The sequence below is a fragment of the Triticum aestivum genome, chromosome 2D (assembly GCF_018294505.1).
Source record: "Triticum aestivum cultivar Chinese Spring chromosome 2D, IWGSC CS RefSeq v2.1, whole genome shotgun sequence".
Classification (NCBI taxonomy): Eukaryota; Viridiplantae; Streptophyta; class Magnoliopsida; order Poales; family Poaceae; genus Triticum; species Triticum aestivum.
The window spans coordinates 615,641,020-615,657,968 of NC_057799.1; the positions used below are offsets into that span (position 1 = coordinate 615,641,020).

Sequence of the window (16,949 nt, forward strand, 5' to 3'; positions counted from 1 at the left end):
GTGTAAAGCGCATGAAGAAACTCCATACTGATGGGATTTTGGAATCACTTGATTATGAATCACTTGATGCTTGCGAACCGTGCCTCATGGGCAAGATGACTAAAACGCCGTTCTCCGGAACTATGGAGAGAGCAACAGATTTGTTGGAAATCATACATACAGATGTATGTGGTCCGATGAATATTGAGGCTCGTAGCAGGTATCATTATTTTCTGACCTTCACAGATGATTTGAGCAGATATGGGTATATCTACTTAATGAAACAGAAGTCTGAAACATTTGAAAAGTTCATATAATTTCAGAGTGAAGTGGAAAATCATCGTAACAAGAAAATAAAGTTTCTACGATCTGATCGTGGAGAAGAGTATTTGAGTTACGAGTTTGGCCTTCAGTTAAAACAATGTGAAATAGTTTCACTACTCACGCCACCTGGAACACCACAGTGTAATGGTGTGTCCGAACATCGTAACCGTACTTTATTAGATATGGTGCGATATATGATGTCTCTTACCGATCTACCACTATCGTTTTGGGGTTATGCATTAGAGACAGCTGCATTCACGTTAAATAGGGTACCATCTAAATCCGTTGAGACGACATCTTATGAACTGTGGTTTGGCAAGAAACCAAAGTTGTCGTTTCTTAAAGTTTGGGGTTGCGATGCTTATGTGAAAAAGTTTCATCCTGATAAGCTCAAACCCAAATCGGAGAAATGTGTCTTCATAGGATACCCAAAGGAGACAGTTGGGTACACCTTCTATCACAGATCCGAAGGCAAGACATTCGTTGCTAAGAATGGATCCTTTCTAGAGAAGGAGTTTCTCTCGAAAGAAGTGAGTGGGAGGAAAGTAGAACTTGATGAGGTAATTGTACCTGCTCCCTTATTGGAAAGTAGTTCATCGCAGAAACCAGTTTCTGTGACGCCTATACCAATTAGTGAGGAAGTTAATGATGATGATCATGGAACTTCAGATCAAGTTATTACTGAACCTCGTAGGTCAACCAGAGTAAGATCCGCACCAGAGTGGTACGGTAATCCTGTTCTGGAGGTTATGTTACTAGACCATGACGAACCTACGAACTATGAAGAAGCGATGGTGAGCCCAGATTCCGCAAAATGGCTTGAGGCCATGAAATCTGAGATGAGATCCATGTATGAGAACAAAGTATGGACTTTGATTGACTTGCCCAATGATCGGCGAGCCATTGAGATTAAATGGATCTTCAAGAGGAAGACGGACGCTGATAGTAGTGTTACTATCTACAAAGCTAGAATTGTCGCAAAAGGTTTTCGACAAGTTTAAGGTGTTGACTACGATGAGAGTTTCTCACTCGTATCTATGCTTAAGTCTGTCCGAATCATGTTAGCAATTGCCGCATTTTATGAAATCTGGCAAATGGATAAACAAAACTGCATTCCTTAATGGATTTATTAAAGAAGAGTTGTATATGATGCAACCAGAAGGTTTTGTCAATCCTAAAGGTGCTAACAAAATATGCAAGCTCCAGCGATCCATCTATGGACTGGTGCAAGCATCTCGGAGTTGGAATATACGCTTTGATAAGTTGATCAAAGGATATAGTTTTATACAGACTTGCGGTGAAGCCTGTATTTACAAGAAAGTGAGTGGGAGCACTACAGCATTTCTGATAAGTATATGTGAATGACATATTGTTGATCGGAAATAATGTAGAATTATTCTGCAAAGCATAAAGGAGTGTTTGAAAGGAGTTTTTCAAAGAAAGACCTCGGTGAAGCTGCTTACATATTGAGCATCAAGATCTATAGAGATAGATCAAGACGCTTGATAAGTTTTTTCAATGAGTACATACCTTAACAAGATTTTGAAGTGGTTCAAAATGGAACAGTCAAAGAAAGAGTTTCTTGCCTGTGTTACAAGGTGTGAAATTGAGTAAGACTCAAAGCCCGACCACGGCAGAAGATAGAAAAAGAATGAAAGTCATTCCCTATGCCTCGGCCATAGGTTCTATAAAGTATGCCATGCTGTGTACCAGATCTATTGTATACCCTACACTGATTTTGGCAAGGGAGTACAATAGTGATCTAGGAGTAGATCACTGGACAGCGGTCAAAATTATCCTTAGTGGAATAAGGATATGTTTCTCGATTATGGAAGTGACAAAAGGTTCGTCGTAAAGGGTTACGTCGATGCAAGTTTTGACACTAATCTAGATGACTCTAAGTCTCGGTCTAGATACATATTGAAAGTGGGAGCAATTAGCTAGAGTAGCTCCGTGCAGAGCATTGTAGACATAGAAATTTGCAAAATACTTACGGATCTGAATGTGACAGACCCGTTGACTAAAATTATCTCACAAGCAAAACATGATCACACCTTAGTACTCTTTGGGTGTTAATCACATAGCGATGTGAACTAGATTACTGACTCTAGTAAACCCTTTGGGTGTTGGTCACATGACGATGTGAACTATGGGTGTTAATCACATGGTGATGTGAACTATTGATGTTAAATCACATGGCGATGTGAACTAGATTATTGACTCTAGTGCAAGTGGGAGACTGAAGGAAATATGCCCTAGAGGCAATAATAAAGTTATTATTTATTTCCTTATATCATGATAAATGTTTATTATTCATGCTAGAATTGTATTAACCGGAAACTTGATACATGTGTGAATACATAGACAAACAGAGTGTCACTAGTATGCCTCTACTTGACTAGCTCGTTGATCAAAGATGGTTATGTTTCCTAGCCATAGACATGAGTTGTCATTTGATTAACGGATCACATCATTAGGAGAATGATGTGATTGACTTGACCCATTCCGTTAGCTTAGCACTCGATCGTTTAGTATGTTGCTATTGCTTTCTTCATGACTTATACATGTTCCTATGACTATGAGATTATGCAACTCCCGTTTACCGGAGGAACACTTTGTGTGCTACCAAACGTCACAACGTAACTGGGTGATTATAAAGGTGCTCTACAGGTGTCTCCGAAGGTACTTGTTGGGTTGGCGTATTTCGAGATTAGGATTTGTCACTCCGATTGTCGGAGAGGTATCTCTGGGCCCACTCGGTAATGCACATCACTTAAGCCTTGCAAGCATTGCAACTAATGAGTTTGTTGCGAGATGATGTATTACGGAACGAGTAAAGAGACTTGCCGGTAACGAGATTGAACTAGGTATTGAGATACCGACGATCGAATCTCGGGCAAGTAACATACCGATGACAAAGGGAACAACGTATGTTGTTATGCGGTTTGACCGATAAAGATCTTCGTAGAATATGTGGGAGCCAATATGAGCATCCAGGTTCCGCTATTGGTTATTGATCGGAGACGTGTCTCGGTCATGTCTACATAGTTCTCGAACCCGTAGGGTCCGCACGCTTAAAGTTAGATGACGGTTATATATGAGTTTATGTGTTTTGATGTACCGAAGGAGTTCGGAGTCCCGGATGAGATCAGGGACATGACGAGGAGTCTCGAATTGGCCGAGACGTAAAGATCGATATATTGGACGACTATATTCGGACTTCGGAAAGGTTCCGAGTGATTCGGGTATTTATCGGAGTACGGGAGAGTTACGGGAATTCGCCGTGGAGAAGTATTGGGCCTTATTGGGCCATATGGGAATAGAGGAGAGAGGCCAAAAGGAAGGAGGCGCGCACCCCCCCTCTAGTCCGAATTGGACAAGGGGTGCAGCCCCTTTTTCCTTCTCCCTCTCCCCCTCTTTCCTTCTCTCCTACTCCAACAAGGAAAGGAGGAGTCCTACTCCCGGTGGGAGTAGGACTCCCCCCTTGGCGCGCCCTCCTCCTAGGCCGGCCGCCTCCCCCTTGCTCCTTTATATACGGAGGCAGGGGGGCACCCCAAAGACACAACAATTGATCATTGATCTCTTAGCCGTGTGCGGTGTCCCCCTCCACCATATTACACCTCGATAATAACGTAGAGGTGCTTAGGCGAAGGCCTGCGTCGGTAGAACATCATCATCGTCACCACGCCGTCGTGCTGACGAAACTCTCCCTCAACACTCGGCTGGATCGGAGTTCGAGGGACGTCATCGAGCTGAACGTGTGCTAAACTCGGAGGTGCCGTGCGTTCGGTACTTGATCGGTTGGATCGTGAAGACGTACGACTACATCAACCGCGTTGTGTTAACACTTCCGCTTTCGGTCTACGAGGGTACATGGACAACACTCTCCCCTCTCGTTGCTATGCATCACCATGATCTTGTGTGTGCGTAGGAAATTTTTTGAAATTACTACGTTCACCATCAAGTGTAATTTGTACATGTTTGTCTGCTTCTGTTTTCTGTCAATCTCCAGCGTTAGAAAAAAAAGAAAAGAATCTTGAGATAAATAATCACTCTTATAAGTCAATGGAAGCACTCGTTCTTTACTTACTCCAAGTTACTGATTATAACCTTTCACAGATCCCTGCTTTGTATGGTATAGGCAGACATATATTATTTCATAGTCTGATCTGTCCCCTTTTTTTGGTTTTCCTTGAGATTGTACAACAGTTGCATCAAGCAAGATAAACCAATGTGTGGTGTGCGTGCCAAGGCGCTGGGCGCGCGCAGGGGCATGGGATGCCGGTGACAGTGACCAACACCCCCTACATGGGCATCAACGACCTGGACACCTCCGCGAGCCTATGCAAGCTGCCGGTCTACCTATAGCTGACATGCCAACACCACTCAAAAGTAACCAATTCATCCGCTCAGAGGTGGTTAAGATGTAAGTGCTGGCTGCTGCCCGTCTGATATTGTAGATGATGGTACGCATGTACTGTACATGTTTGGCCCACTCTGAAATTTCTGTCAGTTTGGTTCAGAAGCTGCGAGTGTCTTTCCACTAGTGTAAGTTGCCTCTGCAATTCAACATTGTTTGTCTGTTTCTGTTTTGTGTCAATCTCCGGTGTTGGCAAAGAAATCCTTTAAAGAACTGCAATGGAAGCACTCGTTTCTTTACTTACTCTATATGGCACTCGTTTTTATCTTTCATAGATCTTTGCTTCGCATGGTGTAGACATGTATTATTAGCTACTCCCTCCATTCCTAAATACAAGTCTTTTTAGACATTTCAATATGGACTACATGCAGAGCAAAATGAGTGAATCCACACTTTAAAATTGTCTATATACATCTGTATGTAGTTCGTATTGAAATATCTAAAAGGGCTTATATTTAGGACCGGAGGGAGTAGTATTGAAGCATTATTTCATAGTCTGATCTGTACCCTTTGGTTTTCGTTCTGATGGTACAACAGTTGCATGGAGGATGATAAACCCACGTGTGCTGTGCGTGGGGAGTACATCAGCAGTGAGTGGCCGATTCTTCGTCGACTACGGCATAGGTAAGACACTGGTTTACCTGCCCTGCTCTCTCTCTCTGTCTCTCATGCTCAATGATTTCCAAACAGCTTCATCCTTGATTTGTAGTGCATTTGAATGAATTTCTGAATGTATAATCATTAATTTGCTTGAGTTGGTGATGGCACCGGTGTCATGCGCCAAAAAGAAAATCTCCTTTCGTGCTTCGGGACTAGTTTTTTCCCCTGTTGGCTGATGCATTCCATGGGCCTACTGTTTATGTTTGTAAGGGAGATGGCGAAAGATGGGAGTAGTAGCTTTTATGAAGATGTTGGCTTTTAGAAATCCTGGTATTGATTTGGGGAAATAAGAACCTCCGTGTCCTGCTATATGAGTAGAGGATGACTCACCAAAGCACCCAAGTTGGTTAGAAAGCTTGATTCAATAAAGTGATCTGTTTTATTTCTACTTCTTTGGTATTGCTACATTCTTGTCACGATTGGTAACTAAAAGTGTCCCCTTTTTGGTTAACTGAAGTGATTGCAAAGGAGCTGGGCGTGCAGGGGCATGGGATGCCCGTGACAGTGACCAACACCACCTACATGGGCATGAACGCCCTCCATGGCACCGCTGGCCTGGGCAAGCCGTGCCGGTCTACCGTAGCTCGTGGAGGTTGTCAAGATGTATGTCCACATGCCGACACTGCTCAGGGTGATTCATGCATCAACGCCTTTCAGATCCTAAAGCATACATATTTGTATGATTTAAATACTTGATCATTAACTAATTCAACTGGGCTGTATGGATCCATCAGGTACCTTCTTGATACTGGCGTTGATATAAATCAGAAACGTTTGAGCATCACTAGACTTCGACGCTTCCCGCCTTGCCCGTCCGGTGGTCGCTTCTTGTTTGAATCTGTCATAGGTAAGTCACTCATTCCTTTCCTCTGCTCTCTCATGCCACTGGTTCAAGTATGGCAATGCAAGAAAGGTAGTTTAAAAAAAATCAATGTATGTGTAGTACTTTGAGAGTTTATATGCTTGTTACAATGCCACTGTTTTAAACACAATCAATTTTACAGCTCAGACTTCTTTTCGTTGTAATTAATGGTGGGTTTCTTTTCTGTTTGTTTGGTGCAGGATTTGGCGTTGGGGTCCAATTTCAACGCTGGGGAGAGCTGGTGCCATGGCGGGCTACTATGTTGTTGGGGTTCATTTTCCAACGATTGTAGTCTTGCAGAGGTTATGCCTAGGTGCCGTGTGCAGTAGGGTGCTGCCTTGCCCAACACCATCCCCTGCATGTGTTCCTCCGTGGACCTCGTCAGATAGTGCGAGGTTAGCAGGAACTACTCTCCTTCCCTGATTTCGAGGTTGCAGATTCATAACCAGTAGAGTTAATTGCCAACTAATCAGCCTACTATTTTGAACCGAAACTCACATTTCCTTGAGTTTGTGCTATGTATCTGTGGCTAAATTGTTGGTGGTCAAACTAACATGGTGAACTTGAACAATCCCGTTGTTGACAATTCTAGGCTGTTGTATGATGCCTAGTTGGCTTTGCATAGCTCCTAGAGTCAAATATTATGCTCGAGCTCATGCCAATATTAATTGTTGTATGGTTATCTAGAAACTGCAGTTTACATATATAGGTAGCTGATAAGTTCTGTAAAATATAAGCCAGGATGCCATGCGACAAAGTCGGTCTTGCAACCAATGTTAATTTGGGAATCTTCTGATCTGAACCAAGAGATGTTATTATTGTTGCATATTTGACGCCCTTACTGTTGCTTATTGTTATTGCTCTGAAAAATTAACTCAAACGATTATCTAGTGCAATTCAAATAGCAACCAAACTTCGGCTTTAAGTTGGTACATACTGTGTTGAGCTCTGCTTTCATTGTTACTGAAAGCAAATTGGTCGACCATTCTAGGAGGTTGGAAGTTGGCGGCTACATATTTATGCCTTAATTAGGTAGTCCATTTTTTAGTTTCACTGCGTTTAAGGGGTCGCTCGCTAGTCTACTAAATTGTCCGTAGTCTGGCATCTCTATGTTAATAAATTGTCTATTTTTCATAGATAGGAGCTATTCAGTGTGACCAAGTAGATAGGAGAATCAAGAGCTACTAACTTGTCCTCCGTCCGTCCCACAATATAAGATTGTTTCTTGAAAAACGATCTTATATTGTGGGACAGAGGGAGTATTCATTTAGTTTTCTACTCTCTCTGTAAAGAAATATAAGAGTGTTTCATAGTCTGATTTTTACCATTTGGTTTTCATTCAGGGGCATGGGATGGTACAACAGTTGCATCAAGGATGATAAACCAACATGTGGTGTGCGTGCAAAGGAGCTAGGCGTGCAGGGGCATGGGATGCTGGTGACAGTGGACAAAAGCCCCTACATCGGCATGAGCGACCTGGACGTCTCCGCGGGCTTCTGCAAGCTGCCGGTCTACGGGTAGCTCGTGGAGGTAGTCAAGGTGTACGTTGACATGCCAACGCCGCTCAGAGTAACTAATTCGTCTGCTCAGAGTTGGTCAAGATGTAAGTGCTGGCCGCTGCCCGTCTGATTCTGTAGATGATGGTACGCATGTACTGTAGACGTTTGGCTCCACTGGGAAATTTCCGTCAGTTTGGTTCATAAGCTGCGAGTTTCTTTACACTAGTGTAAGTTGCATGTGCAATTCAACATTGTTTGTCTGTTTTTATTTTGTGTCAATCTCTGTTGTTGGCAAAAAATAAGGAAAAGAAAAGAACTTGAGATAAATAATCCTTTAAAGAATTGCAATGCAAGCACTCGTTTCTTTACTTACTCTAGGTCACTCGTTTTTATCTTTCAGAAATCGCTGCTTCGCATGGTGTAGACATATATTATTATCTACTCCCTCCGTTCTAAAATAGATGACCCAACTTTGTACTAACTTTGAGTACAAAGTTGGGTCATCTATTTTGGAACGGAGGGAGTAGTACTGAAGCATTATTTCATAGTCTGACCTGTACCCTTTGGTTTTCGTTTTGATGGTACAACAGTTGCATGGAGGATGATAAACCGACGTGTGGTGTGCGTGGGGAAGTACATCAGCAGTGAGTCGGTGCCGTGCCCCTCCAGTGGCCGATTCTTCATCGACTACGTTATAGGTAAGACACTGGTTTTCGTGCCCTGCTCTCTCTCATGCTCTCTGATTTCCAAACAACTTCATCCTTGATTTGTGGTGCATTTGAATGAATTTCTGAATGTATAATCATTAATTTGCTTGAGTTGGTGATGGCACACGCGTTGTGCACCAAATAAAATAATTTCCTTTTGTGCTTTGGGACTTGGCTTTTTAACCCTGTTGGCTGATGCATTCCATGGGTCTACTGTTTATGTATGTAAGGGAGATGGAGAAAGATGGGAGTAATACCTTTCATGAAGATGTTGGCTTTTAGAAATCCTGGTATTGATTTGGGAAAATAAGAACCTCCGTGTCCTGCTATATCAGTAGAGGATGACTCACCAAAGCACCCAAGTTGGTTAGAAAGCTTGATTCAATAAAGTGACCTATTTTATTTCTACTGCTCTGGTACCGCTACATTCTTGTCACGATTGGTAACTAAAAGTGTCCCCTTTTTGGTTAACAGAAGTGATTGCAAAAGAGTTGGGCATGCAGGGGCCTGGGATGCCCGTGAGAGTGGCCAACACCACCTACATGGGCATGAATGCCCTCCATGGCACCACCGGCCTTGGCAGGCTGTGCCGGTCTACGAGTAGCTCGTGGAGGTGGTCAAAATGTACGTCCACATGCTGACACCTCTCATGGTAATCAATCCATCGACACCTTTCAGATCCTAAAGCATGCATATTTGTATGACTTGAATACTTGACCATTAAGTAATTCAACTGGGCTGTGTGGATCTATCAGGTACCTTGTTGATTCTAGCGTTGATCGAAATGAGAAACGTTCGGGCATCACTAGACTTCGACACCTCCCATCTTGCCCCTCTGGTGGTCGCTTCTTGTTCGAATCTGGCATAGGTAAGCCACTCATTCCTCTCCTCTACTCTCTCATTCCACTGATTCCATCTCTCCGCTAGTGTAAGTTGCTTGTGCAATCCCATGTTGCTTGTGCATCTTTCCGCTAGTGTAAGTTACTTGTGCAATCCCATGTTGTTTGCCTGCTTCTGCTTTGTGTCAACCTCCAGTGTTGGAAAAAACCCAGAAACTTGAGTTAAATAATCACTCAAGTCAATGGAAGCAGTTGTTCTTTACTTACTCTAGTCACTCATTTTCACCTTTCACACATCCCTGCTTTTCCCTGGTATGGACAGACATATATTATTTCATAGGCTGATCTGTACCAGTTGGTTCTCCTTCAGATTGTACAACAGTTGCATCAAGGATGATAAACCAACGTGTGGTGTGCGTGCAAAGGAGCTGGGCGTGCAGGGGCATGGGATGTCGGTGACAGTGGCCAACACCCCCTACATGGGCATCAACAGCTGCGAGTGTCTTTCCACTAGTGTAAGTTGCTTGTGCAATTCAACGTTGTTTGTTTGTTTCTATTTTGTGCCAATCTCTAGTTTTGGCAAAAAAATATGAAAAGAAAAGAACTTGAGATAAATAATCCTCTAAAGAACTGCAATGGAAGCACTCGTTTCTTTACTTACTCTAAGTCACTCGTTTTTATCTTTCAGCGATTGTTGCTTCACATGGTGTAGACTTGTATTATTATCTACTCCCTTCGTTCCTAAATATAAGTCTTTCTAGAGATTCCAATATAGATTACATACGGAGCAAACTGAGTGAATCTACACTCTAAAATACTCCCTCCGTTCCACTGTTAAGATTGTAATAGTCATTTTTGTTAACTAGCTTAAGCGAAACACGCATGGATAATTGTTAAGGCACAAATAATGTTAATTTTTGATGTATTCAGTATCCTGTGACCAAATCCCAGTGGGTCTATGTACAATGACGTCGTGCTGATCCGAGGGTATTTGTTTGCAGAGAGTAAACCTTACAAAGCTTGGAACACATGCACTATGGACATACTGGAAGCACTTCAATCTTATAAGCACCATCCTAGCCTATGTAGTAATTCTTGATCGGCAAAAAATCAATGTCAAGTTTTTTATTCAATCCTGATAGTGTATGATACTGGATGGTGAAAAACTTTGCATTTGTTTGTATGGGTATGTCCGTGTGGATGAACCAAAAAGCTTGGAGTCATTATTAATGTTGAACCGAGAAGCTAGGTTAATACATTTTTACTATGGTTCACTCTTTTTAGTATGCTTACACCAAGTACGCCCTGACTTTGCGTTGGAGCATGTTTGGCATTCTGTCGATTTTTTTATGCTGGGGGTCATCATCAATTGATTATTCCTAAAGTCACAGAAGTGTTGTTGACATTGACATAGTGTCCAGAACACAATTTTGACCACAAATTTGTACTGTATGATAGTTGGAATTGAGATTGGGTTAAATTGGTCTGTACCGTGTCATATGGTCAGGGTAGTACATTTAGCGCATAAGCAGAATTGTCTAATTTTTCAGCCCTAATAAGACAGCTTCAAAGAACTGAACTTTTAGCTTATCAAGTAAAGCTATTACCTGCCTGGGTGATTCTTCCTCTTGTTCGATAGGATTGGATAACAAGATATCTTGTGCCTATCTGAATGTTTGGCAAACCATCTCTTTGGTTTCCATGCCTTGAGTACTAATGATTTTGGCTTTCGCTAACATTTCTAGCGTTGCTGCTGGGCAATACCGTCCGGTTCCATGGCGCCTTTCGCTCGGGCATGTCAAACATGGATGTCATCAGAGGGGGCAGCACTTACGGTGTCGTAGTCTTTGCTGGTGACAGTAGCTTTTCCGTTGCCAAGGATCACGGCAAGTACATGCGGTGCCGTCGTGAAGAATCTCGCCTAGGCCTGATTCTGAGCAAATATTGTGCATTCTTTCCTCAGATTGTTAGTTGGGGTCATGTAATTAAGTTAGAGGTTCCTTTGTAGTCCTGCTGTTGGAGTCCAGTGGTTATGTAATTAAGCAAATGAAGATGTTGAGACAATATTGTCCGTCTGTTGAAACTGTTGAATTTATTGTTTGTTGAAGTTCTTCTGGATTGCTCTGAGGTTAGAACTCCTGCATTTCAATCAGACGCAACATCGAATAACATCACCTGCCAAAGAATTTGCCGTGGGATAATAACATATGCAACCTTTTTTCTGAATTTTTAAACATCATGTTTTATACTTTGTTTCTTGAATTTAAAAGTTTTATTTTTCCACATAGTACTGCCCTGTCTGGAAGGTGGCATTTCCCCAAAGTCATGTAGAAATGGAACCTTCATTATGAAATGTCTGCTTTTTCTCAGCACATACTTCCTCCATCCCCAATTACTTGTAGCACAAATCGATGTATCTAGTTGTATTTTTTGTTCTAGATACATCCATTTTTATCCTTTTCCATGACAAGTAATTGGGATGTAGGGAGTATTTTATAACAGTTTTCTAGACAACACAGTCCATGGTGATTATTTATACAGTGATTCTCTGCTCAATGTACACCGTTATATTATTGGATATATAATTGTAAATCTTTGCAATAAACAAATAAGTTAAAACTGTTATTGATATTATGCATCTCAAGCTGTTCACCTTTTGCGGATGCTTTCATTTTAAAATTTTGAAATATCCACACTGGAACCGAGTCGTCGTTGGCTTCGGCTCGATTCAGACTCAACTCCCCTATTTGTGACTCCGTCTAGGCAAGTCTCCGGTTGGGGGAATGTCAGCTGCTCCCATCCTTGGGGTGGTCCCCATACTCCAAGTTCTAAAAAACTCTATTTTAAATATTAAAAAAATCTATTTTAAATATATAAAAAAAACTGATTTTTTTATGAATGCTCACAAGAAATGTAATATAAGTCCTAAAAATTTCAGGTCCAAACTCTAAATAAAAATTGAGAAACGAAAATGTAAAATCTAGCATGAATAGTGTCAAAAAAGGCAAAAGCAACCTTTGACACAATCCACATCTCCTTTTTGTTTCTCAACGTACATTTCGAGTTTGGACCTGAAATTTTAGGTGTTGTAGTCACATTCCTCGTGAGCATTCATATTCTTTTTTGAATTTTTTAAAATATTGAAATTTGATGTTTTGTAGTTGGAGCATGGTGAGCACCCCAAGATGGGGGCACCTCATGTTTTCCCGTCTCCGATGGTGTGGTCGAGAGAAAAAACAAGAGTGAGCTTGTTTTGTGAAGAAATCGGTAAAGATTTTGTTGATAGAGTGAGGCAGTTTTGTCGAGAGAGGGATTTTCTTTTGTGGGTAAACTTCCGGTCTATTCATTTTTAATCATGGTAGTACAACGAACACTAGAAATAATAAAATTACATCTAGATCCGTAGACCATCTAGCGACAACTAAAAGCACTGAAGCAAGCCGAACTGAAGGCGCGCCGCTGCCATCACCCCACCCTTGCTAGAGCCGGGCAAACCTTGTTGTAGTAGACAGTCGGGAAGTCGTTGTGCTAAGGCCCCATAGAACCAACACACCAGAATAGCAACCGTCGCCGATGAAGAGTGTAGATAAGAAGGATCCAACCTGAACACATGAACAAAGACGAACGACGAACAGATCCGAGCAAATCCACCAAAGACAGATCCAACGGAGACACACCTCCACACGCCCACCGACGATGCTAGACGCATCACCGGAACGGGGGCTAGACGGGGAGACCTTTATTCCAATGATGCGTGGTTGGTTTGACCGTTCCACATGGTCAACCACCAAAGAGGCATCTGATCCTCCATAGAGTTTATCTTTTCTATAAGCGGAGATCGTTACAGTTAAAATAAAATAGATAGACCAATTCAGTTGAATATGCTTTAATTTTTTTCAAGAGCATGCAAAACACGTGCTATAATTTTATAGAAGGCAGAGGGTAAAGTAAAAGACATAAAACAAGCTTCCACCATAGACCGCTGAGAAGCGAACACCACACCAACTCAACACACACAATACAACTCCAAGCAAAAGAGCCTGCACTGAACTACAAAGAAAGCCACGTCTCAACCAATGCGGTCACCACAAAAGAGTAACAACTCCAAAAAAACTCTCCTTGCCTACGCCCAACTGCCCTTGATTGCCTAAAATAGGTGGCAGGTGGATGGCGAGCCTCACACAACTGAAAGCCATCATGTAGGAATCACCCGTGACAACGTACATATCGCCCTCGACGACCAAATCCAGAGGAGCAGCGAGCACCAAATGAACGCAAACCAGGACCTCCAAGCCATGTCTCGAAAACAATGCTCTCAACATAGGAACGACATCAAGGATGCCGCCGGTACCAACCCAGAACCGGACCTAGGCTTTCGCCTGGAGTCAACCATTCAAGTGAGCGAGGGCGAGGTGTCGACCCACCACAACGACGCCTCCAAGGAGGGAAAATAACACTCATTGTCATCGTTGGCACCGGTCAAAGCCGGGTAGTACTTTCGTCTGAATTGTCACAAACCTGCAACTCAACCCATCAGAGTGAGGCAGACCGTGCATGTATGCTCACTCCTCCGCCACCAGAGCACCTCGCCAAAGAAACCACATTGCCACGCCTCACCATCACGACTATCAGAGATGTCAATCACCATCACACCGAGCCACCACCGCAATCGCCTGCAACCACCACGGTGCCCATCAGCTAGCAAGGCCCTATGCCGTGGACCACGAACTAGGCCCCAACCACCACCAAGGCCGCACCATCGGCATATTACACACCTCCACCGTCACCAAACGAGCAACGCTGTCGCCGGAGCTTCACCGCACCTCACTGCCAAGACCTCAAACGGAAGAGCGCCACATCATCGCCGGAGAGAAGGGAGACCGCACCCGGGAGAGGCCCTGCCGCAACCGGCACTGCCAGGGCTTCACCCGACAGTGACCCTCGGCGGCGGCGAGCGGGCAGGCGGAAGGGAGACAAGGGGCTGGCGGCTAGGGAACTAGGGACTCCCCTGTGTCACCTCGAGGAGGGACGCGGGTGCCGGGAGAGATATGATTTGATTTTTAAATTCTTTGGTTCCAACATATGATTTGCTATGTAGTACTTCCCAAAGTGCGCCCTCGCGACCATTGTAAACCACGGACAATATGCCCCCCTCAATCACATTTACTTCTTTTTTAGCAACACACATGCACGTTTCCCGGGGGTATATTGGGTCAGTCGTAGCATGACCACCATGGGCAAGAATGCAAGAAATCCCAATGAGCAAAGGAAGCAAAGAAATGCACATAAAATAATAGATCAAATTCTAGATGTTACTAGTTTGAGAAGACGATTGACACATACAGGACCAGGCGCCATGTCGGTCTGTGTTGCGTGGTCCAAGATTGTCAAGGGCAAGCAGAGATGTGGCAACACACGATCATGGAGTAAGACAAGATTGACCACGCCAATCATACATATGTGGAGGTGTTGGTTGGTGACGAAGAGTGGTATCAGTAAACCAAAAAAACTCTCTCAGAGCAAGCTGAGCGCGGATGGTTTGGTTACTTGTGGTGGAATTGGATCGTCGTCCGCATATGGGTAAGCTTGGTGTGTATGTTGGTGCCGCGCCCATAACCGGCCCGCTGGTCCCCATGATCGTAGGATAGGTGGAACATGTGTTGGCACTCCATGAGGTGAATGTGGCTCCACGGTCGCACTCGATGATGACACAACTTAGAGGATATTGGCCGCATAGCAACAAACATCGACATTTTATATCCTTGGTTTGAATGAACCGTCACTTCAGCGCAGTGGTCAGCTCGTGACATCTCAATACATCTTGTCGCACCGACACCATCAACGACAAGTCCGTACGACCACCGGTTAGCGGCGATGGACACTTCTGGATGGCCTCTGTAGTCTTTGTCGGTGGCCATGCATGGAGAACAATGATGGGGTGAACAAGGCTGCCCTGGAGAGGAGGGCAACAACGAGGCCCATGCCATTGTTGATCCTACCTTAGATCTAGCTCTCTTACCAACATATGTTATGTACGAGTGACTAGTGAGTGATTGAGTGTGTGTCCTCCTCACATAAACGAGATGGCGGTATTTACAAATGCAGGAACTAGCTTACGATAAAGATGATATTCATTCCTCTCGCATCTTTGTGTTGCACATGCGAAATAGTATTGGCCAAATTTGAGTCTAGCTTGAACCACAAACATATTACACATCAACTCGTCAATTGTTAATAGGTGGCCTGAACAAGGGATTCATGAGATACAATATGTATATTAAACCATCTGTGCACGTTTTCAGCCACTGGCCATTATCAGGGATCATAATCACATGAAATGACGAGGAATAGTGCATGGAGTATTCATGGAAAATCAAATGAAGAAACGTGAGCACAGAATAATATATAGACCATTTATGGCTATTTGGGTCCTACACGAGGGTGAGTGACCTAGCCTAGAAGTGCCTTATCTGATGTGATGGTGTGGTAGCAATGCAGTGAATGATGTGACCAATGGCCCATAGACTCTGATGATGTCAGGCTATCGGCTGCATGGCGCCCATGATGAGGAGCATAGATGGACTGTCTTGGCTTCGGCTCGGTTCAGACTTAACTCCCATGTCGCTGCCACGGCTCCGTCTAGTCAGGTCTCCGGTGGTGGGGTTGAGAGAGAATCAAGAGTGAGCTTGTAGGGAGAGAGAGAGATTGTGGAGAGAGTGGTGAAGATTTTGTGTGGGATATATATATATATAGAGAGAGAGATGATGTGTGGTTTGTTTGACCGCGCCACATGGTCATCCACCAAAGAGTCAGCTTGTATTCTATGGCACCTGACCATTTTGTGGCTTGGGCCGGCAATGCTGACATGTTAGCGGGGAGGCTGCAAAGGGCTGTGAAGAAAGTTGGATCAATTTCCTTGCATGATTCATATGAGGGAGGCCAGAGCAGCATACCCCCTCCCCCCCCCCCCCCCCCCCCCCCCCCCCTCTCTCTATATATAAGTGCTTAGGCATGGAACAGTCAGGACTAAGGTGGAGTATATGCTTGGAATCATCCATGGTTTCTTACTATGGTCCAAAGCAGCGACGGAGGCATTAATTTTTTTTAAGGTGTGGCAGAGTTTATACAGAAGAAACTTTTTATAACAAAATCGTAAAGAAAACCAATTAATTAGTCTATCAAGTATCAACAACGGGAAAGCACTAGACAGACTAATTAGTGGATTACTAGAGTTTATTTCGGCCACTGGCAACAAAAAGTTAGCTTTTCAGTTATATGTCCTCTCTTCCTTTTCTTCGACGCCATCTGCACATTCAACCCGCGACCTAGTCGGTCGCTGCCTGGACGGTCTCCACCTTGCCTCGTCAGCCGATGGCCCCAGCCCACCGCTCTCTGGTCTTTGCTCATTGACACTGTCAGCTTGAGGCCCTGCCGGTGCATCCGTCTGTCTGTGCCCTGATGCGGAGCCGCCTCCGTGCAAGACGTCCTAAGAATGACGCCTTAAAAGTCCATACATGTGTCTCCTTCAGCGAGTGGCTCTGTTCACTCTCGACGTGTTGCCCATGGAGAACATACCTACATGATCATCGGACACACCCATTACTTTATGTGAAGAGAGTAGATACTGAAATTTGCAAGTATACCTTTTACCATGACCAT

At 43.7% G+C, this 16,949-nt stretch overlaps 1 protein-coding gene and 1 long non-coding RNA gene across 2 annotated transcripts; both read left to right on the forward strand.

Moving 5' to 3' along the window:
- The first annotated feature begins 6,449 nt into the window (after positions 1 to 6,449).
- Positions 6,450 to 7,820, forward strand: LOC123050424 (uncharacterized). The gene is made up of 2 exons (XM_044473224.1): positions 6,450 to 6,640; positions 7,589 to 7,820. Exons 1-2 carry the CDS (start codon positions 6,492 to 6,494, stop codon positions 7,764 to 7,766), a joined length of 327 nt encoding a protein of 108 aa, XP_044329159.1. The 5' UTR covers positions 6,450 to 6,491; the 3' UTR covers positions 7,767 to 7,820.
- A 1,136-nt stretch (positions 7,821 to 8,956) lies between these two features.
- LOC123050425 (uncharacterized) lies at positions 8,957 to 11,344 on the forward strand. Its single transcript, XR_006423766.1, has 4 exons — positions 8,957 to 9,103; positions 9,207 to 9,319; positions 9,661 to 9,805; positions 10,292 to 11,344. It is a non-coding gene; the product is annotated as an uncharacterized lncRNA (long non-coding RNA).
- The last annotated feature ends 5,605 nt before the right edge of the window (positions 11,345 to 16,949 follow it).

What these genes read in the sequence shown, in the direction of transcription:
- LOC123050424 (XM_044473224.1), top strand. Translation starts at nt 6,492, where the DNA reads ATGGCGGGCTACTATGTTGTTGGGGTTCATTTTCCAACGATTGTAGTC. An exon ending in ACCTCGTCAGATAGTGCGAG is followed by an intron (nt 6,641 to 7,588) that starts GTTAGCAGGAAC and finishes GTTTTCATTCAG; the next exon opens with GGGCATGGGATGGTACAACA.